This window comes from Chiroxiphia lanceolata, chromosome 4 (genome assembly GCF_009829145.1).
Source record: "Chiroxiphia lanceolata isolate bChiLan1 chromosome 4, bChiLan1.pri, whole genome shotgun sequence".
Classification (NCBI taxonomy): Eukaryota; Metazoa; Chordata; class Aves; order Passeriformes; family Pipridae; genus Chiroxiphia; species Chiroxiphia lanceolata.
In genome coordinates, this window is record NC_045640.1 from 46,642,696 (window position 1) to 46,665,634 (window position 22,939).

The following is a 22,939-nucleotide window of genomic DNA, read 5'->3' on the forward strand; positions in this document are numbered from 1 at the left end:
TCCATGTCCCTGTTTGTAAAACAGCACTGTGATGCCATCCTCCTTCATGTGCTCCTGAGAAGCAGAATTTGTAAGAACAAGGGACTGTCATACTTCTGCTTAAAGGGAAAGACTCCCACCTGCACACGGAGCCTAACTAAAGCGAGTTTGACTGAAGGATTAGTTTGCAGCTATTTTTATTCTCCATAAATCTAGACATAGGAGCATGTCCTCTGTTCTGAAGATGGCACTTACCCGTAGTTCAGTCACTGCATTTATTTCTGTGTTATTAGTTCATTTGCCTGCAGAGGAAGAATAAATGGGAAAAAACAACTGGGAACAACAAATATTCCTTCTTCTGGGTCATGTTATTTGTATTATTTATATTATTTATTTGTATTATTTATATTATTTATATCTGCCTCATACTAATAAGAAACATAGGTGACAAACAATAAAGCATCTCTGTGTCTATGATCTCATTTATAACGAGAATAATCTTCAGTAATTCTGCTGAAATCAAAGGAGCTACTTATAATTTAAGGGCTGGTGCTCAGATCGGCATACACCTAATGCAATAATAGTTACGGATTCTACTGCTCCTTGACAGTTGCAATTTCACCCAGGAGTGTAATTTTTCTTAAAGCACTAGATCATGGAGCCTTAATTTGTCCTTTTGTTTTCCTTTTTTTTTTTGGGGGGTCCATTTCAATTCCATTTAGTTAAAAAGAAGTCTGAGACATTCCAAGAGTAAGAGACAATTAACAGCAAATTATTTTAGATAGTTTCACATTTCCCCACATGATTTCAGCTCTCTGAAGGTGTATTTGAGTTTGGAATTTAGCAATGCCAGATTAAATGTCTGAGTTGCTGCAAGCCAATAAATCACAATGCTGACCCCCTGAGAGTAACAGTGTTAGAAGCAGTGGCATAAATATCAGATACATCGGACAGCCCAGTAATTTAACAAGGCTGATGATCATGCTTTAAACTTCTTCTTTCAATACATTGGATCAAAAAAAAAGGAATCCAAAGCCACTCTTCTTCTCTCACCAGATCCTGCCTTGAAAATCAATTGATTTTAAATTCCTTCTATCTGAGAGAGGTCAGGGCTCCATTAAAAGTCATGCACTGGCACTAATTTGAAGCATTCTTTTTGATAACCTTACCACACTGACAAAAAGGGACATGTGGGGTTAAAGCTCGTTATTTCTTTGTGGCTCGTTTCACCCAAATGATTGTGTCTTTCCTGCTGTAGTAGCATGACCTTGAAAAGACCTTGCTGAACCATGCTCTGCCAGAATTCCATTGCCTATATTCACCTCCTTCATGCCCAGGAAGATACTCTGGAGACTAGAATAAAGGGCTTCTCACCCACAAGATGGCAAGGGATGTTTGGGATGGCAAGAGCTGCCCTGAATAATATGTTGCTGTCTGCTTTTTAGGGGAATTGTAGTATTATGTGGGTAGTCAACAGCAACAAGTGAATGATATTCTGGGGATAGAAGGCAGAGGAATGAAATGGAAAAAGGCAAACTGAGCCTCCCAGTGAGCTCTAGGGATGTTCCCAAATGGGAACGGTAGTGCAAGCCTCAGTTGTGTTGATGCCACACATACATGCATGATGCAGGCAGAAATAACTCTGGAGGAGGTCAGGGCTTCTTCTGTGATAGCATTTAGATATTTTGGCTGAAAAATTCAATGAACAGCTAGTTTTCTGCTGGGACAAAAATTGCATTTTAAGGTGAGTCAGCTGCAAACAGGTCTTGTTACTGAATAACACTGGCCTAGAAACAAAACTGTGTTTCCAGTTCTCTTGCATACAGCACTGGCTACTGTTCAAATTTGGTTTGTTTTCACATTCTTTCTATGCTTCAGAGCTGTCAACACCACAACTGTGCACTCCTATCCTCTCAGTCTGGCCAACATACAGGTCAATGAGAACCTTCCGCTAGAGTGTCAGTCTGCAAATCATGAAGCCAGAGTAGGTAGTCACTAGGAGCAGGGCATAACTATTTAAAGTTGCCATTTCATATAAGTACTCAATTTTCACTCATTTCACAATGAAATTTGCCTTAAGGGCACAATCTCAAGTGTTCTGGAACAATAACCTACAACATCACAATTCTTGAAGATCTCTTAATGAAGAGAAACACTTAACATTAACACTTGGCTACTAGAGAAATTGGCCAGTTCATCAGGGCTTTATTACTGTTAATATATTATCTTTCCCACATAAAGTTTAATTAATGCAATAAGAGAAGAGAGAAGAACACAAGCAGCAGCAAAACCAGAAATATCTAAAGGGGAAGTAAGCCCCACCAGACACCCCAGACTTCTCCTGGACTGGAACAGCTGATAGAAGGCAATGCCATGAGAGAGTCAAATACCTAAAGATAAATTTAACCTATTTTTAAAACAGTTGAAATTTCACAAGCAATGTTCCTTACTTTGAGAATTAATATTTCGAAACAGTCCACTAGAAACTAGACCACAGTGAAAATATCAAGGGATTAGATATCAGCCCTGGAATATATATATTCATTTCACTTTATGGCGTTTTCCATTCCTAAACTTCTGGAATTCAAAGTAAAAGGATGTTCAACAGAGAAAGGGATTTTTTTGTAGCAGTTGCTAATTTATTTATGGGGGAATTGTTTCAATTAGTCTGCCTTTTTTTTTCCGTGAGTTTGGCAATTTTGGAATATACTGTTCAGTATTTAAAGACATATTAAACTTATATGAATTCAATACACTTCATTTCATCAGAGAATACACAAAAGTTTTTTAAATCCTGCTCCTAACTCACTGTGAAGCAAGCAATATTTCCTAAGTTTCCAGGAAGAGCTTCACATCTTAAAATGATTTCTTGGTTTCTGCAACAACACTTGAAGTCATCAAGGAATCCCTCAATATACCTTCATCTTTCCTTTGACAAAAAGACCCTGGCAGGTCCAATTTCTTCTTCTTGAGTATTAGCATCTCCCAGTTTGCCAGTAAATATAGGTGATCAAAAAAGACCACTGCTTAAAAATGCGGCTCAAATTGAGTTGGTTATTGCCTTTGGACAAATGGTGTGAACCCTTTTATATTGGCATGGTCTTGGAAGAGGGAAATAAGGACCAAAATAAAACCATATAAGCACAGAGATATTCAAGTGTGTTGAATAGAACTGTCATGGATGGAAGTCATCTGGACAGTGATCTGGACATCCTTCCTTACGGCTTCTGGGCAGAGAACACTCTGCACACCACCAGGTGAGGGGCCAAGAGCAGATCTGGTGCCTAAATCCTACAGAGATTTCTGCCCATGATGGATTAAGTTCTCAGGTCCTCTCAAGCAAAGTCAATGCACTAATCCACTAGAGGAAATTAATTGTATGCTTTGGTTCAAATAGAGCTGAATCTCCTTTATCTACCCCTGAACAGGATTTACACAAAAAGTAATTCTTTCTGATGCCAAAATCATAATTCAGTTAAATTACTTGCTGCATTAAATTGCTGAACACAGTGATTTATTGATTCAGTCTTAATTGTGACCTTATTTTCATCCTTGTCTTGTTCTTCTTTAATTAGTTTCATGAAACTGTAGTAAATTAGCCTAATAATGTGCTTGATAAGCACATACTTGCTCACTTTTTTTCTTTTAGTAAAATCCGTAAAGAGTACACTTGGCTGGTCTATCCCTCCAAGTCATGTGAACATTCAATTCTGGCTAATATCTAAAGCCCAAATTCACAAAGGCATTGTAGGAGCTGAGACCCCATGTTAACAGAACTCACTTTCATTTATTTATTTAATTATTTGTTTTAATTAATCAAAGCCTTTTGCAGCCTTCTCTGCAAAAGTGTGAAGCCTTCCCTCACTGAAGGGCCAGCGAGCCCAGCATGAAAAAATTAGTGCTGCTTCATTCCACACAGGACTCCTGCTTGTATGTTGTATTGGCATTTGGCTGGTTCCCAGTCACCATACAAGTCAACACATAGAAAGTAATGCCAAGGGCTGCTGTATGCTTCTCCATGGTCACACAGCGCTCTAGGAAAGATGCAAGTGCTGTGGGGAAACAGTCGCAGCACTCATGCCAGAAGCAAGTCTGAATTTTACAGATGGGCTCATTATCAGACCAAACCAAAATGCTCAGTCTGCAAGGTCTCTAATTCCCAATCTATGAGAGCCCATTCTTTTGTCTATGCTGGACTTTCTCCACTGAATCAGAGTGACTTCTGCTAAGCAGGGCCCATGACTAGCTTGTCTTCTTTCCACTTTACCACCCATCAACCAAAGAGTTGGTTCTACTATCTCTTCCCAGATATCTTATTGCATTGCACAAGTACTGCATACCGAGTCCCTGCATCCCAAAGACCGGAGACAGGCTAGGGACTGGGACCTTCAAAGAGAGCCTGGAACACCAAAACCCTGAAAATGTTTTGTGCCCCCTACCACTTCCACCTAAAAAATACATTTCCTATTTTGCAGGAAGGGGAGAATGCAAACAGATGTCTGCAGACATGCAGCCTAACTCCAAGTGCACAGTATCATAAAGGAATGTTCAGTGAAGAGTGGTGTCCATAAGCATCCTTTATTCTTTCAAAAAAACCAACCTAATTACATTTAAAAAAAATGAGGTGAGAAATGAAAGAGAAATCTATCAAGTGCTGCCAGAAAAGCTGTGTTATCACAGCAATATGTATCCAACCACATAGTCATATTTTAGGAAGGGAGGGTGTTCATTAACTTTTGTTCCAATTTTCTGTTTTCTAGTCCCTGAAGGAACCTTATGTCCAACACCCATCCCAGAGATAAAAATAGAGGGCCAATGTTCCCTGCTTTTGCTATTAGTGTAACTTCACTGGCATGTATTCCCTGGGTAAATCCCAGTAAGATCTGTCTCTTCTACCATCCAAAATGAGTCCTTAGCCTCATTGTGTCTGTTTGACTGCCAAGCTGAAGAACAATTATTAACAGAACGATCCCCGCATGAGCACTGAACAGGAAACAGAGCTGATTAACTAAGGCAGAAAGCTCTCCAAAACACATTTGGGGTTTTTTTGCTCAGAGCTCTGCCTGGCACCACTGGGACCATCCATTGCCAACACAGTCGCACCACCCTGGTGCAGGGAAGACCTCTGTTTAGCAGAAGGGAGTAGAAGGGTCTCAGCCAGTGGGAAGCTGATCCCCAATACAGGAACAAATTAAGAGACACATTTTTAATAGTCTGAAATTCCCAGGTGGATCTGCACACTCTGGTAACCATCACCTGGAGTTTTCGAATCCAGACTGAGCAGCATACACCCCTTAGGAAAATTCCACATAGGGAAGTCTCATGGTCTAGCCCGCAGTCCTCTCAGACCTGCCAATCTCTTTCTGTACAGCCTTCACAAAGCACTGTGGCCGTTTGCCCTCTTTTGAAAACTGCAGTTCCCATTTACATCATATTACCTTGAGATGAGAGGATTCCCAAGGCCCCTGGGCAGCGACCACAACCAATCCTAGGAACTGGACAGAAAGGCTCAGCCAGTCAGGAGTTTTGCCTTCCAGGCAGACATGAAATGACAATTTAGACCTTTATTGCCATAAGCAAATGGTCATCTCTAGCAACAGAACGATCAAGCCAAATAGCATTTCCCCACAAATGAATCAATTACCACTCCTAGCTGGGATCATTACACAGCCTTGTTCCCTTCTGCATTGTTTGCTCAGTAATATTGCTCTATGTCTTCATTAACTAGCAGTGATTCGGAAAGAAACAACCATAATTCATATTCTAAAAGTCATTCTTCCATGTACGCATTCACTCACCATTCCTAATTAAGTTCATGAAAGATTAATTCCTTAATGGTTATGATTTGTAATGTTAATTAATTAGCTGCTTTTCCATTAAACACTCGGAGGTTTCCAACATTACATAGATTCCTTAATTAGCCCATGGCAAGTGTGAAAAATAAAAGTGAGTAACTTCTCTTTGTCCCTTAGGCAATTTATCTGCTGTTTGGTCTTCCAGTCCATCTCCTCTCCCACTCCATGCAGAATGCCTTTCCTCCACTGCTGTAAATGTACCTGCTTTGTTCACTCATCTTTCTAAGACAATAATATAACCAAGGAACAGGCATAGTTGACTCATCTAACTCTTTTCCTGGGGATAAAGTACTTTGATATGAACCCTGCCCCTCTTCAAGCTCCCCAAGGTGTGCAGACCTGCAACTGAAAAGCTGTCTAGCATCGTGCTACACCAGGATGTGGCTTGGGATGAGCATCCCCAGGATTGCTGAGCTCTACCTGATGCCAGCAATGGGACTGGTATTTACATTGCAACTCCCATTAGCCTGGCAGGAGCTCCCAGCAACTTCAGCTTCATCACAGTTTCCAAGGCAACTTCTTTGGCTCCTGGTTGTGGTAGGTTTTATAGGATTCCCACAGGGGGTTTGCAAGCTGATGGCAGCAACTAGAATCTCCACCAGCCACAAGGCTGAGGCTGCACTTCAGAGTGAAAATTTTTAATTTCTTCAAAACTTCTGGGTAAAGCTCTTGGTTGGGTGCAATCTCCAGATTTGGCACTGAATGAGCACAGAGTATAAGCATTCTCCTTCTAACCCCTACTGCATTTTGGGAGACTTAAACCAATGCCTAAGCTACTCTGAACAGTGGTCCCACATCCCCACTGCATTTTCTGCTCCTTTATTTTCCAGTTCTGCACTTTTCTGGTCCCCAGCTGCCCGTGGAAGAGACTTGCTGTTGTCTTCTGGAAGCTGCAGAGGGGTCCATGCATTCACCATGGAAATAGGCATGCAGAACAATGAAGGAGAAAAAACCAAAAGAGACAACTGAGGTGAATGAAGCATCAGTTCACCTTTGAGTATTGCTGCACATCCAGTTCGCCCACAAAGATCACTCTGAGAGGCATCGACAAGAGGCCTTTCTTCTCTAAACCATTCTGGAAGTATAGCAGAGCTTGGGACTTCCCTCCAGACCTTCTTGGCTTGCTCCCCATGGCTTTGCAGCCTCTGGTCACCACCTGCTCAAACTCAGAGCTGGGAACAACCAAAGAAAGTCAGAGTTGAGTGGTTAGGATATATCCCTGACACCTTTCCATTGCCACTTTTAGAGGTACCCCTAAGTCATATTCCTCTAACACCACCATTCCCAAACCTTCTCTAGCACAGGGTTCAGGGGAAACGTCAGTAACCATGACCACCCCAACATGGCAAGCTTGACCAAAAGTAAAACACCTTTTCAAGAGGTCAGAACATTACAGCTGAGGAATGGAGTAATCTAGGGGCTTTAGCTTCAGCTTGAAAACTCTGCCATCAGCAACTGCAGTTCATTCCTAAGCTCCCCATTGGTATTATCCTGTCATTAATTACTGCACTACACTTGGTTCCTAAAACAAACTTATCTCATAGCTCCAAGCCCTCCACTTAGAGCAAAGGATCCCCTCTGTGTGATAAACCAAAAAGGAAACCCACTGGCAAGTCTTTCTACTATGGTCATTGTCATGGGGTTAACACGTGCAAGCAACAGGGTCTCTAAATGTAGGAAAATTGGAATTTGCAGAATCCCACAGTAATGACAATGTGCCCACAGGATACCAGGCCTCAGCGTGGCACACATATCAGAACCACAACAAGCATGGAGGGAACAGGGTTCTCTCATTTAGGCAACCTGGCCAGGATAAATTGCAAAGGGAAAAACACAGCAGTAGTGTCGTATTTGTCAAAATGTAGTGAAAGAAATTTTTTCTAACTGATTACAATCGCATAGATTCATCAGTGATCAGAAACAGAAGTGAAAGCCACAGTTAAGAGGAAAACCAATATGGCAAATCACACACATCCTTTCTGCTGGAGCTCAGTGAAGTGTAAACTAGTTACAGCAAAATTTCATCTCCTTTCAAGTGCTTTTATTACAGCAGTATGTGCTTCTCTGTTTAAATATGAGGTGTTTGGATCATTTCTAGTAAAGTCAGCTTACACTGAAGCAAATGTCCCTTAGGACAGCCACATCAGTCTGATGAGATTCTTGGTGGCTAGAGAAGCTGATAGGTAGAAAGTTCTCCTATCAACATCATATGCATCTGCCAGGAAGTCTCCCCATCATCTGGTGACAGGGACACATGAGGATTGAGACAGAGACCACAGCTGAGCCATGTCCCCAGATTACCTCAGCTGACCTTTTAGTTTAGATGCTTTCTGTCACTCCAAGTAAACCTTGCCCTTCTGTCTGGTTCCCAATAGGAAAAGCTGAACAGCTCTTGAAGCATTTCTGTTCTCCTCTTCCTACTGTTATTACTGCTTGGTGACTCACTCCCGAGTATGCCCACAACCTGCTCAGGCATTGCTGCTGGAAAGCCCTGCCAAACACAACACTGCAGCTCAATCAACATAAATACCACCTGTCCCCTTCCTCCCCTTGAGTACCAGTACAGACAAATTTGTGAGCGGAAGAGACCTCAGCCCTCCAAAATGGGGCTCAAAGACACAGCACAGAGCAGAAAAATCCTGTGTGAATCAGCAGGGGAAAGGGGAAGGGAATCAGCTAGGAATGTCTCTTGCTACCTGCTACCAGTCCTCATTCACAGCTCCTGGAAGCCTCTGGGATTGGCAGGCAGGGATCTGAATGGCTGTGTGAGGTCTCACATGCCCCAGACATCCTCATGTCCTCATTCCTGCACAGCCCTGTCACTCCTGCAGCCCTGACAATGTATGTTGAAGCACTGAGCCCAAGGGAATGGGCAGTTTCACACTGAATTATAGATGTCTCCAGCACAGCAAGGAAAGGAAGAGGTTGTGCACTGCTGATGCTGTGGGATGAAACCACTACATTACAATACAATATTATCCAGCTGACAGCACAAATGGTCCATTGAGCTCTTCACCCTAAAAAAAATGCTGCTAACAAAACCAGTCATGCAAGCAGTCAAGACAGAGCACTTACCATGTGCAAGGCTGCCACCACATGGTACAGGGACAAGCCTGTAGACTCCTTGAGCCAGAGCAGGAGAGGGGAAAACTGTCCTCACACCTCCAACCAGCCCTGCCTCATTAACCAGCTGTGGCCAAATCCTGATGTCTCAATCAATTAATTTGGTCCGGAACTGTTGCTCTTGCACCTTTATCTCTTGCATTTACCTGCAGTTTATCCTTACTCCTGGAGACCATAAAGTACATTGAGTGGGTTTTCCAGGAAACGTTCGTTTATGGGGTCAGAGAGAGCTGCAGCACATGCTGCCATGAAACATGCTCAGGGCACAGCACTGTATAAACAGGGCACCGAGGAAAAGGAGATGCTAAACCTAGTGCCTGTCCTTCCTTCCACCTGTCTTCCCTCTTCCCTGTTGATAGCTACCATGCATCCCTTTCCCCCTGGCATGGATTAGATGCAACCTCCTTGTCCTACAAACCCAAGGGCACAAGAAGCTGGACAGAAGCTCTGCTGGAACAGAGATGGGGACCACAGCTTTTGCCTGGATTAGGCATTTCTCAAGTTACCACACCATTCACAGAGCCCTTTCCTGCAGGGTGAAGAGACAGAAGAGAGTGTGAGGCTGTCTCTGGAAGCAGATTTGGATGGGCACTGCCCTGGCTGAAACCACTCTGTGATAAATAGGTGGGCATTAAAGAAGGTGCCTTTGGCTTTTCAAACTGTCTTCCCACATGGAAATAAGACAAACATTGCTGGACCAATTCACTTGCAAGCACTATGGTGATTCAGTAGCAGCTTTGCTCCCATGGACACACTCTCTGTCATTTCACAGCTGAACACAATTTCTGCTGACATTGCTCTATAGCTGCAGGTCATCTGTGGGGTTTAGCCTAAGCACCCAGAAAAAGGTGAGCAGCCTTCTGTGTAGGTTCCCCTAACCTTGTCCCCTTTAACAGCTTAAGCAGTCAGAAGAAGGTCTTACAGCCTGTCTTGAAAGTTTCTGCTCTTTGAAAAAACTTTTGACATAAGAAATGCCACTGGGACCAACCACCTCCCATCAAAGCGGTTATGATTCCAGAGCAAATCACTAAGATGAAGTGCATCTCCCCTCTAGCAGGACGGTGGCCCAGCTCTGCTAGTTCTGTCATTTGAACTAGCACACAGACAGCCAGCAGAAGTCAAAGCCGGCACCTGCAAACCTGTCCCTGACAGACCAAATAGACAGAGATGCTTAGTCAAATTGAAAACAATGGCAGAAAAGAACTTCTGTAGGAGAGAGAAAAAGAAAAGTATGTTGATTTCTGCCCATCAGGACACCCTTCAGGAGCTTTCTGGAGGCTCCAGGGACTACTAGAGCCCTTGTTCAACTCTGAGCATCACAGGAACACACACACATTTCTCTGCCAGGTAGAAGGCTGTTGCTTTGTGCTGTGATGGTGACTGACGGCACGAGCAGATCCTCCAGGAGTGTGTGGGTACACCGTGAGAGGCTCACCCCCCTCCAGGGAGCACCCCCACATTACACGCAGGTAGGAAGGAGCCAGGGAAACAAAGTGGGCAGTTGGCCAGCCAGTAAATTAATTTCAAAGACCTGCAGATGATAGATGGGGTTCATTTGGGAAACAGGAGAGGAAAAATTGCCCATCTGTGACTGATATAGCAGAGAACAGCGCAGGATGGAACAAAATGAATGGATGCCGAGGGATCAAGGAAGGAAAGACTGAGTGCAGTGTACATAATTGAATCCCTGAGGCCTGGATCCTGTCTTTTGGACTACGTGGGATTACAAATGTAGGAGCACAGCTGAAATGAATGATTCATGTTCTCTGCGTGACAGATAGGACCCCCCAGAGCAATCTCTTAGTGGTGTGGGGGTGGGAATGCCACTGACAGGATGGTGAGGGAGTGTGATGAGGAACTTCCTCCACATCTTTCTATGAACCTTTGAACCCAGCCTTTATGGAAAAAGCCTGGAGGAGTCTACCAAAATTAGAGGTGATGCCACAGCTCACGATCTGGCCAGGAAGGCAGCATGTCAACTGGAAACAACTCGCCCTGCACAACAAACCCAGACTTACATCAAAAGCTTATTAGTCTGCTCAGTGCTGCTGAATTCTCCCCTGCAGGAATCATTGTCAGGGATACTAAAACATTAGAAAAATCAGCTCTTTTCCCTCTGTCCATCTCTGCCCTGCTGCTGTGCAAGTTGGCAGAATCAGCCAATTAGCAAGTGCCAAACAATTTATAGGGCATTCCCAGTCTCACCAGAAGCAGGGGCCCTCCAGTCCCTTAGGAAAGAAGCTTTTAGAAGTGCCACCCACCCCAGGCTGACGTGCTGAAAAGCAGCTCAGAAGCATTTTTGTTTGTCCTGTGCTATGTTCCTTTCAGGGTGTTGCTTGGTTTTACCCCTGCAACTACTCAGGTGAAGAGACAGGCTCCTGTACTTATGGCAAGAGACTCACATGTACATGGCACAGGTACAGCTGGGATGTGCCCAAGCACTGTGCCCTTAGAGACTGCCTGCAGCAGCACAGGCAAACCAGCTGCACTGTCCTGCTGCTTCAGTGGATGTAAACATCTTCCCCCACATGACCTGGAGCTGGAAGAGGATATTAACTGCAGGTTATATGTAGCATCCCTTTCACCAGCCTTCGTTCCCCAAGAGAAACCATCAGTAATGGCCAAGAGAAGAGCAAATTGGAGCAAATGCATAGCCAGACTTCTCCTGTGCCATTTTCCTGCCTACAGCAGCCCGCAGGAATCTGTTCAAGCAGGAATTTTCATGCGATTAAGGCCACTTACGGTTTCTTACCCTGCAACTCTCGTTTTTTCTTCCAATTTTCTTCCAATTTTAAACCTTTAACATCCACCATAGCCTGTGGCAAAAAGGATATTCCACATGGTGGAATCCTACAGTTTAAGGCAGGAAGAAATCCAATGCCTTACTCCCAATTCTTCTGGTACCTGAACTCATCCCTATACCTGTTTTAAGCAGATGAGGCAATAGATCAACTTGCTTTTTGAGACTGTGAACTAATTTTATGCTGAGATCTGGTGTCTCATACCTCATTCCCAGCCTGCCCTGCCACCTAAGCCCATGCTGTTATTGTGCTTGAGAAAATCCATAAATAGCCTGACTCTCTGTTTGCAAAGAGATGTCTTTTCACTAAGTGGTACAAAACAGTTCTCCACTTGTCCCATCTTCATGAAATAATTTGGGGTTTGATTAGGCTCATTGGTCTTACTCTCTGAGGTGCTGAGAGAGGCACAAAATAGTTATTAATCCACTAATTCAACGGCTTTCCATGAATCAGAGAAAATAGAGAATGTTCCTAAGTTTCCCCTTATCACCACTCAATTTTTCCATATGGTAGAAGAGTAAGAAACATATTGAAGCCCTTTTCACTGCAATGAAGGCGTTTCTGCACTCCCAGACATTGCCAATGTCTCACTGACAAGTTCCTGAGGACCCGACAAATAACGTGTTGTTCCTTCAGTTTTGGCACACTCATCCTGGCACAGGTATGCCAGCCAATCTTTCTTTCCCAATAAATGTGATATAATTTCAAATAACAGGAATAAATGGCACCACCAAATACATTTTTGATACCTTTGTTAAGCCACATATCTATAAGTCTCCATCCTTCCAGTGTCTGATGCCTACTGATTTCAGGAGAATAGACAACATAAGCAAACACAATATGAATCAGCAGGTGAAAGCTCTGAATGGATTTCAGGGATAGGGACACAGAGTCATAGTAGTGATGGTTGGAAGGGATCTCTGGGTCTCTAGCCCCCCCTCCCACTCAGAACAGAACTACTGCCAACGGTATATCAACAAAGTTGTGACCTTGTCTAGCTGAGTCTTGGAAATCCCCAATGATGTCACAGTCCAAAAGTCTTCAACACATTTTCTTTGCAAGAAATACCAAGAATAGGGGGCAAGTTCAGATTTTCACAAAGAGACTCAGTTACTTAAAAATGAACACCAGATAGGGACGAAGGGATACGGAGTGCAGTCCTGTGGAGAAGGACTTAGGGGTACTGGTGAATGAAAAGCTGGACATGACTTGGCAATGCGCACTTGTAGCCCAGAAAGGCAACAAAATCCTGGGCAGCATCAAAAGAAGTGTGGCCAGCAGGTTGAGGGAGGTGATTTTCCCACTGTACTCCACACTCACAAGACCCCACCTGCAGTGCTTCATCCAATTCTGGAGCCCTCAGCACAGGAAAGACATGGACCTGATGGAATGGGTACAGAGGAGGGCCACAAATATGATCAGAGGGCTGAAGCACCTCTCTTGTGAAGACAGGCCAAGAAAGTTGGGGTTGTTCAGCCTGGAGAAGAGAAGGCTCTGGGGACACCTCATTGCAGCCTTCGAGTACCTAAAGGGGGCTTATAAGAAGGATGGGGACAGACTTTTTAGTAGGGCTCATAGTGACAGGAAAAAGGGTAATGCTTTTATACTAAAGGAGGGTAGATATAAGGAAGAAATTCCTTACTTATTATAAGGACAGTGAGACACTGGCACAGGTTGCACAGAGAGGTGGTGGATCCCCCATCCCTGGGAACATTCAAGGTCAGGTTGGATGGAGCTTTGACCATCCTGATCTAGTTGAAGATGCTCATTGCAGGGGGTTTGGACTAGATGATCTTTAAAGATGTCTTCCAGCCCAAACCACTCTATGACTCTATGCTGGCATTTATCATTCTTTAAAAGCTTTTTTTATCTCTAAAAGCTTTTATTGATATTGAATCCATGCCACATTCAAGCACATTATTTTTCTGCAGTTTGTTGACGTCCACATTAATCACTGGCTATTTTTTTAAGACCTACTCATTACTGACTGTATAAAAATAATTCCTGGTTTGCTTAGCCTGGTTTTGGGAGATAGGGAACATCCTGGAATAAGTCTGGGCCACCCCACACCATGACCCTGTGTTAGAGTTTGCCACTTCAGTCCAATCTAGGTGGGGTACTTGGGGATTTTTAGCAGTAGGTCCTTGCTCACCTGGCTGATTTGAGCAGATTTAAGAGAGGAAACACCTTCAGTAGGCAGGACAGTCAGCAGTGGCTGAGGATAAACTGACCAGGTGGAACTATAGAATGACCTTCCTGCCACCACCACTAGGGCGGTAAAAACGAATGGCCGATCTTTGCAGCAATCTCAGAAGCACCTGGGCAGCACTCACTGGAGCAGCAGCAAGACCAAGGAGCACCAGAGGGTTTTCAGTCCCAACAGTTTGGCCCAGCAGTTTGTTTTGTTTCTTCCAAGGCACAGCCAGACTACAGGTCAGTCCTGCTGGAAGCAATGGCAAATACACAGTCACTCCTTCCTATAGAATAATTTTCTTCATAGATGAACTAGAGGTTCTGAGCTACACCCTTGGTTCTCCAAGCCAAACATACACTCTCCTTTGTAACACTTCTTTACTCCAAAGGACACAGGCATGCACTTCTCGTGTGAACCCTGCCCTTAGTCAACTCAGCTGCTCTTAGCATCTTTCAGTCACAAAATCTCAATGCTTTGGGTCACAACCTTGTTAGTAACTAACCACTGGGTAGCAGAAGAATATGAAGTACATACAAACTCACTAAAGGAACTCTTTTCTTTCAGGGAGTCATATACATTTACTTTGAAAAGGGACTGAAGTTCAAATAAATTCCAGCTTCCAAGCAGAGAGGGTTATTCCATTAAGCATAAGGCAGAAATAAACCTTTTCTGCAGGGATGTAACTTCTAATTATCCATTGTTCCCTGCAGCCTATATGCTAGGATCATTATTATCTTCCATGTTTATTAATCAGCTACCTGATGTTAACAAGAAGATAACTTCTAGAAGATATGCAAATAATTCTGCAATTTTCCTTTCCAGTGACTCAGCATTCATATCAGAAACGTGTTAACAGGATACAAAAGCTATTTAGAAGCCCTCTGAGTAATTATCCTCTTCCTTGCTTCCAGTTCTTAATAATTTATAAAAGAAAATTGGTATCTTTTAATAGCCCTCAATCTTGCCAGAAGAAAAAAATTGTAAGTTATCTTTTCTTCTATTTAATATCTTATTTCTATAGTTTTCCCTTCTCTAAAGACCTTTCTCTAAAATTTTATTCAAATAAGGCAAAATTAAATAACCTCAGTAGAAAATTTAGTAGAAAAATTTAAATAAGTGAAACAAAATGCTTTCAGAACTGAGGAGACTGGACTGGTACCAGTTTCAAATACAATTGTGACACTGAGAGTTAATAGAGCACCTTCGGGTTGCTTTTCCCTATTTTCTCTGCCACATCAGGAGGAAGCATCTGGGACAGAATACTTGGCTGTGAATGAGTTCGTGTTACTGTCACAGAAAGATAACTCGAGTGATGTTAAACCAAAATTGTAACATTCACCCCATTTATCTGAGATCAAGTGTAACATACCGATGACCATATAATTACATCATTGGAAAATACATTAATGTGGAGAATGTTTTTTAGGGGGCAGGTGTTCTCCGAGGTGACATGATAACAGTACACACCCATTTTGTGCTTGCTGTGCTGGAATTATTCAGGAGAAAGCTCATCTTTGCTACCAACAGCTACACTGAGCTCTTACTAGGTTTGATGTGTTCAGGGTTTTTTTTCTGTACAAGAGTTTCATACTTAACTGTTTAGTGACATGAACTTCAGAAATTAACAACTTAAGAAATAACTCCTGACCTGGGTTTTGCTTTCTTCACCTTTCCCTTGTTTGTGCTTTCTTCACTTTCAGCTGGCACCTCTTCCTTCAAAAAATCACACCTTCAAGAAACAAGGAAACCCACCACAGCCTAACTCTTCAGTATTTAATCCCCCTGATGCTCCTTCTCCCAAGGAAATTTCTCTGGGACCTAAAGGTCCCCCCAGGATGGCAAATCCAGCAAACACCCCACGAGTAACAAGATAACAAAAAGATGCCCTCAACTCAAATGGCTTAGCAGGTAAACCTGGGGCAAAACCTTAAGAAAAGCTAAGGAAGGAGATCAAGCAGAGAGAAATACCCCTCTACGCGCTTCACCAGCCACAAGATATTCTGATCAGGCATATTGCTTAAAATAGCCAAGCCAGAGGCTTTTGCGTGAAGCATCCCTTGTCACGGGTAGTAATCTCAGAGGTGTGCTCTGAATGAAAGTTTAACACTGCAAACAGTTTGCAGGGGTTACCTGGAGGAATGAGAACATATTAAGCAGATAATAACCTCCCAATGATGCCATGTGGGCAGGGCACACTGTCAGAAACATGCTGAAGAAAAGCCATGCTTGGAAGGACTCAGAGGCTGACACAGAGACAAGAAGGATGTGTGTATGTACCTATATGGGACATATCAAAACACTTGACAGGTCTAACTCCAGCTCATATACAGAGGCATAGGCCATTTTACAAGAAGCCCATGCCCTATATTTTGGTAAACTGCATACAAACATTTGCAGCGCCAGACCCCGTGTAAAGCCAACTTCTGGGCTCTGCAAAACTAATCACCCTTATCACGAAGCAACAGATGAGGTACTCTTTGGAAAGCAGTGCTACCAAGACACTGAGCCATGCTGGCACGATGGCATACCAAGACCTTCCAGCCCCTGCTGGCCTGTGCTCTCATGCCTTTGGAGGCAGGCAGGCTGTTTTTATTGCTGAGGCTGTATTAATTTTTCTCTTCCCCTTGGCAGGAAGGCACTCATAGTTCTGCACAAGCCACTTCATGTCACTTCTTGAGGAGACAGGGGCTACGACCTAAGCAGCCACATGGCACTCCGTGCGTATTTCCAGCTTCTCCGAGTTGCCCAGGATACTCTGCACAAACGCGCGGCACTAGCGACCTGAAGTCAAGCAGGGAAGCCTGGGGAATGCCGAAATCACAGTCGGGCTCCCACCATTAACTGCGCTGCCCAGCTGCACAGCCCTGACGGGTAAAGCTTTTCACTCCGTGAGCACGCACGTTCCTTGGGAAGGTTTCTGCAGTCCTCAACACCCGCGTCCCCTCCGTGGCATCCCGGCCGTGCCCGTGCCCCGCTCCGCCACCCGCTCCCGTGCCGCCCGATCCCGCCCGTGCCACCCCCGCGGCGCGGCCGTTGCGCCCCGAGCCGGCCCCGCTCAGTTCGCGACATGGCGCGGCTGCTGATGGCGCTGGTGCTGCTGCCCGTCCTCCTCGCCGGTACCGGGCGGCGGCGGCCGGGGGAAGGGAGGCGAGCCGGTGCCGGGGAGGTGGGAAACGGGACTGTACCGTGCCCCGGCCAGTCTCGTCCCAGGGAAAGGGAAGGCTGGACTGGTGCCGTGCCCCGGCCGGCTCGGTGGCGGGATCGAAGCCGGGGGTGGGCATCAGCCGTCCGGAGGCAGGGTGGGGAACCGGCACAGGACGGTGCCGGACAGCGGCTGGTCGGGGACGGGACCGGGACCGGACAGCAGCGGGTCCAGGTGTCCGGGATCGGACAGCGGCTGGTCCCGCGGAGGTCGGGGGGAATCCGTGCGGGGCCGGGCTCCGTTAACGCCGGTTGCTCCCCACAGGGCTCGTCTCGTGTCCCGGTGCCGTGGCCAGCTACCCGGTGAGTGCCGCCTGCCCCATCGTCCCTGGGAAGGTCCCTTCCTCCCGGCCTCCCGGTGCCGGCGGCCCCTTCCCCAGAGCCCCGGGCCTGGCGATGGAGAATTTGTGCCTGTCCTGGCTCCGGAGTCCCGGGGCTGAGCAGGGAACTCTCCCCACAGCTGAGGGACCCTGGACGTGCTGGCACCACCTGCTCAGGCTGCAGCGCACCAAGTGGTGATTCCCCATCCATTACCAGCTCCATCTGTAGTTGCTCTTCATGGGAACGCGCTGTCCGTGTGTCCCGCTGACGTTCGGAGGTCGGACGGGCTGGGTTGTGTGGCATGCATATGTCCTGACACCACAGCTCAAGCCGTGCCAGGCAGCAGGAGCCAAGCTTCAACTGATAAATTCTCATAGAAGTGTGAAAGATACTGTGACACTTTAAAATGCTGTGTCCGCTCCTGTTGGACACTTTTTTTTTCTGTGCATGAGTATGCCAATATTCTTCAGAAGCTGAGCAGAAACCTCTTTCAAATGGTGTATCTTAGACCTCTTTTGTACCTGTCTTTCCTAGCCGGACTGCTCCAAGTATCCTTTGTCTGGATGTCCAAGGGACTTCCATCCAGTTTGTGGCACTGATGGGGAAACCTATGGAAACGAGTGTGTGCTCTGCCTTTCAAACAGGTAGTCACTTAATTGACATCTTATCCTTCCCTTCCCTATATGCAACTAGAATCTTCACCCTGACATCCCAGCTAACTGATAGATTCTTTACTGGCTTTGGAGCATTTGCACAGCTGCACTGCAGTTTCAGCAATGTCCTCTCAGATGCAAATGCCTTGCAAAATATTTTCTAAAGATACCCGTAAATGGCTTTGAATGGATTCAGTTAGCTGGGAGTACTGAATATTCGCTTTTGTAATTCCTAAGGAGAAGTATCTTAGAGGAGGTTGCCTGTTAAGTTCATACAGTGCCATATTGCCATTTAATATAATGCCATATTGTTCCACACTCTCCATCAGAAAACATGAAAGATCCCACCCAAAATGCAGCTTTTAATTCAAGATCCAATCTCCTGTCTTTCCTTTCATAGAGAAGACTAAGAATGCCGAGTGTTACAAGAAAATACTGTTTTGCAGTAATATCTTACAGGTTACCTAAAAATCAAGAAAAAGATTGCCTGATAGAATAATTTCATAATTTATTAATAAATAATATTAATGAATTAATTAATAATTAATATCATAATTAATAATTTAATAATTAAAAAACAAATTGAAAACATAGAAAATCAGTATGCAATGAGCATTGTTACCCCCCGTTATGATTGTCTGGAAATCTTTATAGAGTGCTCTCTCAGTACAAACTGAGAGGAACTGCTTGTGAATAGAATTTTAATGGTGAAAGGCAATTTATATTAATGAAATAACAGATTACAAAATTATGAACAGAGAGATCTCAAGAAAGGGAAGGCTGAAATGTGTTTCTGGCTTTGAGGCAGAGGAAAACTTAATTGTGACCAGATAATTGGCAAAATTCAAATGACCAAATGACCAAGGGAACATAAGCAAAACAAAAAAAAGAAAACAAAGAACCACAGTTCACACAGAGTACTATCTGTGAAAAGGGGAGAAAAGAGGTTTGGGCATATTACATATTAGGAGCCTACCCACCTTTTACTGTCTAGAATGATGTTGGAGTAAGTTATTAAGCAATTGGCTTTGTACATAACCAGAGGCAAAAAAGAAAGTAAGCAAAGCTGATACAGATTTGTCAGAAATAATCCAATCAAATCCATGAGATTTCATTTTTTGGCAAGATAACTGGCCAAACAATGTAGGAGGAAACAGAAATGCTACTGCATGCTATTAATAAGACATTTTACATATCTCCATTTGACATTCACATAAATAGTTTCACATTTGACATTCACAGACAAATAGTTATTCAGCTGAAATTTTTAAAGGATGAAGTCACAGAAGTTTGAAATGCTGTGGTTCAAAAGCAGCAATCAGGATTTTACAGCCAACCTGGAAAGAGCTATTAAGTGAGCTATCCTTTAGGTGTAACATGTAATTCAGTATTTTTGTAATTAAAATGGATATTGGAAACAAGACAATAAAAATTGTAAATGGCATGGATATGATGATCTGAGCAGGACAGCATCAAAATTCCCAGGGCTATGGAGAAATGGAGTGAAATCAGTACAATAAAAGACAGAGAAGTGCCAAGTATTGCCCACAGAGAATGCAAATGCATATTGTGGAGGTATAGGCAGAAGAACATCTAATGACTTAAACAGTGTCTTTGATCCTTTCAGAGCAGAAGGATGGGCTTTGAGATCCAGCCTTACGTTTCTAGGATGTTTCATTTTTTTAGGCATGATCTCTCAGTTCCAGATAGGTACATGGCAGATCCCTGAATACAGCATTGCACACAGAACAAAGGGGTTTCCAGCCAAATCTGCTGTTTATTTCAATTCTCTTAAGTGATTTCTTAAGTAATTTGTGATGGGGCTTATGTCTTTTTAGTATAAGATGTAATGTACATGTTTTGTCTGATACATGGGATTTAATCCAATTACACACACAAGGTAGAATTTTATTTAGCATATTTTTTGCTGTCTTCTTACATGCTCAGAAACATGTATTTTGGTCTGAAGGGACACAGGGTGGTCAGACACTTTCCTGATTTTTTTTTTTTAGTAGTTTAGTAGCTGGCATACTTAAGGGCCTTCTAGTTCAGTGTGGAGTTGTTGTTCTAAAGTGTTTGACTTGGCATGAACACAGCACGGATAAAACACTTTGTCTTACTGGAAGAATTTCAGCTTTGAAAAACAGTTCATAGTCATAAGCATTGGTCATTTCACTCCAAGGAGTCTAAGGTACAGTCTGTCACACTCCTTAGGAGGGGAGAACAAAGGGATCTTTTTCCCCCTCTTAACCAGCTGCCTGACCAGTTGCTGAAATAGTGTAATGTGATGATAAAGAAACAGTCACAGATATATGGGCACATCCAGTACTAAGTTACAAAAATTCACTTCTCAGTTAGCTTAGGTAATTCTGAACAGACAACTTGCAGGTTAGTTCTAGCCCATATTTAAGCCCATGAAAGGACTTTTTAGAGGGAGTTGCACTTCTCTGATGACCATGGGCTCTTTTAGCCATGGAAGACTGTGTGGGCACCCCAAGAGCCCCATGTGCATTATGAGTACTGCAGAAGAGGTTGCTCTGACTGATCCATGATAACATGAAACACCTGGAACAAAGGTGCAGCACAAACCCTGCCCATCCTGGTTCTGCAGTGAAGCCCTTTAACTAAAAGACCAAAGTTGGTCTTCCTCCTTGTCTTTTTTTTTTTTTTTAAAGCTTAGATTTAATCCATTCTTAAGTGGGTGCTCAAATGCAAATCTCAGTATTCTTTCACGTTCAGTGTCCAGTAGCAATGACAATATCTGATACTAATTTAAACCTAGTCTGGCAGCACCACAAGCTCTTGGAAACAGATGCAGCAGCTTGAGCTGCTTCTGCAGGGTTTAGCCTAAGGTCTATCCTTCAGTCAGAACTTTTTCTTACATTTTTACAGGTGTTTTACATCCCCTGATCTTGATATTTTCTTTCATATTCCTAATTTGCTCCACTCTCTTCTGGTTAAAAGATCCCTGATACAACTATTAGTACAGATTACCCCTTTGGGTAATCATAAGTCTCTTGAATTTCATGAGGAGTAAAACAGCTTGACTCTATTAAGATAGGGAAGCAAACTGAAGAAGTAGGACAATTTGCATTCTATTACTTTCTTTTTGTGTCTGCACTTGCCTGGTAAATTGAGATTGTACATGGAGCACATCAAAATACAAAAAAAAAAAAAAGTTTCCAAACTAAGGGATACTTGGCTAAAATTTCCTTAAAGAAGATTCCAGTGGTAAATTGAGATTGTACATGGAGCACATCAAAATACAAAAAAAAAAAAATGTTTCCAAACTAAGGGATACTTGGCTAAAATTTCCTTAAAGAAGATTCCAGTGTTCAGAGAACCACTTATTCAAATTTCAATGAAGCCTCAGATGCAGAGATGCATCAGGATGCACTCCCTTCCTACTGAATTCCCATGCAAAAGGGGAAAATTTTGTAAGCATTAGAACTGGCTCCCACCTCAGAGACTTTGAGGTTCAACTTGCATTAGTGCTTTGTAATTGACATGTTATTCCTCATGGAGAGATTTGTCATGTGGTTTGATAGTTAGTTTTATCAAGTTTTTATAGGTAACAAAACCTGATGTGAGGCTGCCTCTGGTAAGTTACTCTCTCTATGTGATTCATAAATCTTTGCATCATGGTTACTTTGTGGTAATGCTTGCCACAAGTGATTCAATTAAATGCATCACTGCATTTAGACATGGGCGAGTCCACTATATAAAATGTGTCTGTCAAGTATAGTGTTTCTCTTCTAAAATATTTTTCTTCTGCTTGCAGTGAAGAAAACAAGAATGTTGAAATTTTCAAAATGGGATCTTGCTGATATGGCAGATGGCCACTTTTCAAGAAAATGAGAGGGATACAGATGATCCAAATGGAAACAATTCCTTAAATGTACCTTCTGTGTAGCGTGTCTTAATAAACAAGCTTTCGTGTTTAAAGTATTGTTACTGTATCAAGCTAGTGTTTATAAACATAGCCAAAGTACAGTTATAATCTGAACCCAAATTTATCTTCTTATGAAAGATGGCTCATAAGAAAGAGATGTCCCGACTCTATACCAGTAAGTCAGTTGTTTGGAGAAGGAAGTGAACGGGTACCCAGTGCCATTCCCACAGCGCCACCTGGGATCAGGGAGGCCCTAGCACCTCTGTTAGAAACAAAGGCTGTGCTCTTTGTTTCTGGGATATTCTGAGCCCACAGGTGCCGACAGCCCCTGAGGAGCCACTGGAGGGGTTTCCTGTGGCAGCTACCAAACCGGTGATGGCGAACCGACATGTACCAAACCTCTGCCCCTGGCTCCCTACCTGCAGGTCCTGCAGGCAGAGGGCAGTGACCTGGGCACCCTCTGCTCCTGCTACAAGTAAGGGCTGTTTTGGAATGCTGGAGGCATAGGCAGGGGACATGCACTGCCATCCAGGTCCCTGTCCCTCTGGGCTATGCTCCGTGAGGAAACAGTGTCACTGCCCAGGTTGGCACCCAAGAGCCACTTCCTGTAGCAAACATCAAAGCAAAATCAGAAAGCTCAAGACTGATGTAAAAGAGTGCATTCCAGAGTGGATCTGGTGGACCGTCCTGCAGGGAGGGTGTGCATGTCCTGGGGTTTGGTCCTTTCCTTGCTCTTGTCATGAATATGGGCACATAGCCTTTCTTAGGTTTGTTCCTTTCTGTTTCCTGCATGTTGATTGAAATTAACTGTATTTGGGTTGCCCTGTGGTGCTTGGTAATGCACAGGTGGCTTCTACCTTTGATCCAAGCCAAGCAGCACCTGCTCTACCGCTGGCCCCAGACAATGGCTGTGTCAGGCT

The 22,939-nt window shown here is 43.8% G+C and overlaps 1 protein-coding gene across 1 annotated transcript; it reads left to right on the forward strand.

Annotated features, from left to right (window-relative positions):
- Positions 1 to 16,961: 16,961 nt before the first annotated feature.
- SPINK2 (serine peptidase inhibitor Kazal type 2) lies at positions 16,962 to 22,076 on the forward strand. The gene is made up of 4 exons (XM_032686999.1): positions 16,962 to 17,068; positions 17,419 to 17,456; positions 18,009 to 18,118; positions 21,909 to 22,076. Exons 1-4 carry the CDS (start codon positions 17,020 to 17,022, stop codon positions 21,952 to 21,954), a joined length of 243 nt encoding a protein of 80 aa, XP_032542890.1. The 5' UTR covers positions 16,962 to 17,019; the 3' UTR covers positions 21,955 to 22,076.
- The last annotated feature ends 863 nt before the right edge of the window (positions 22,077 to 22,939 follow it).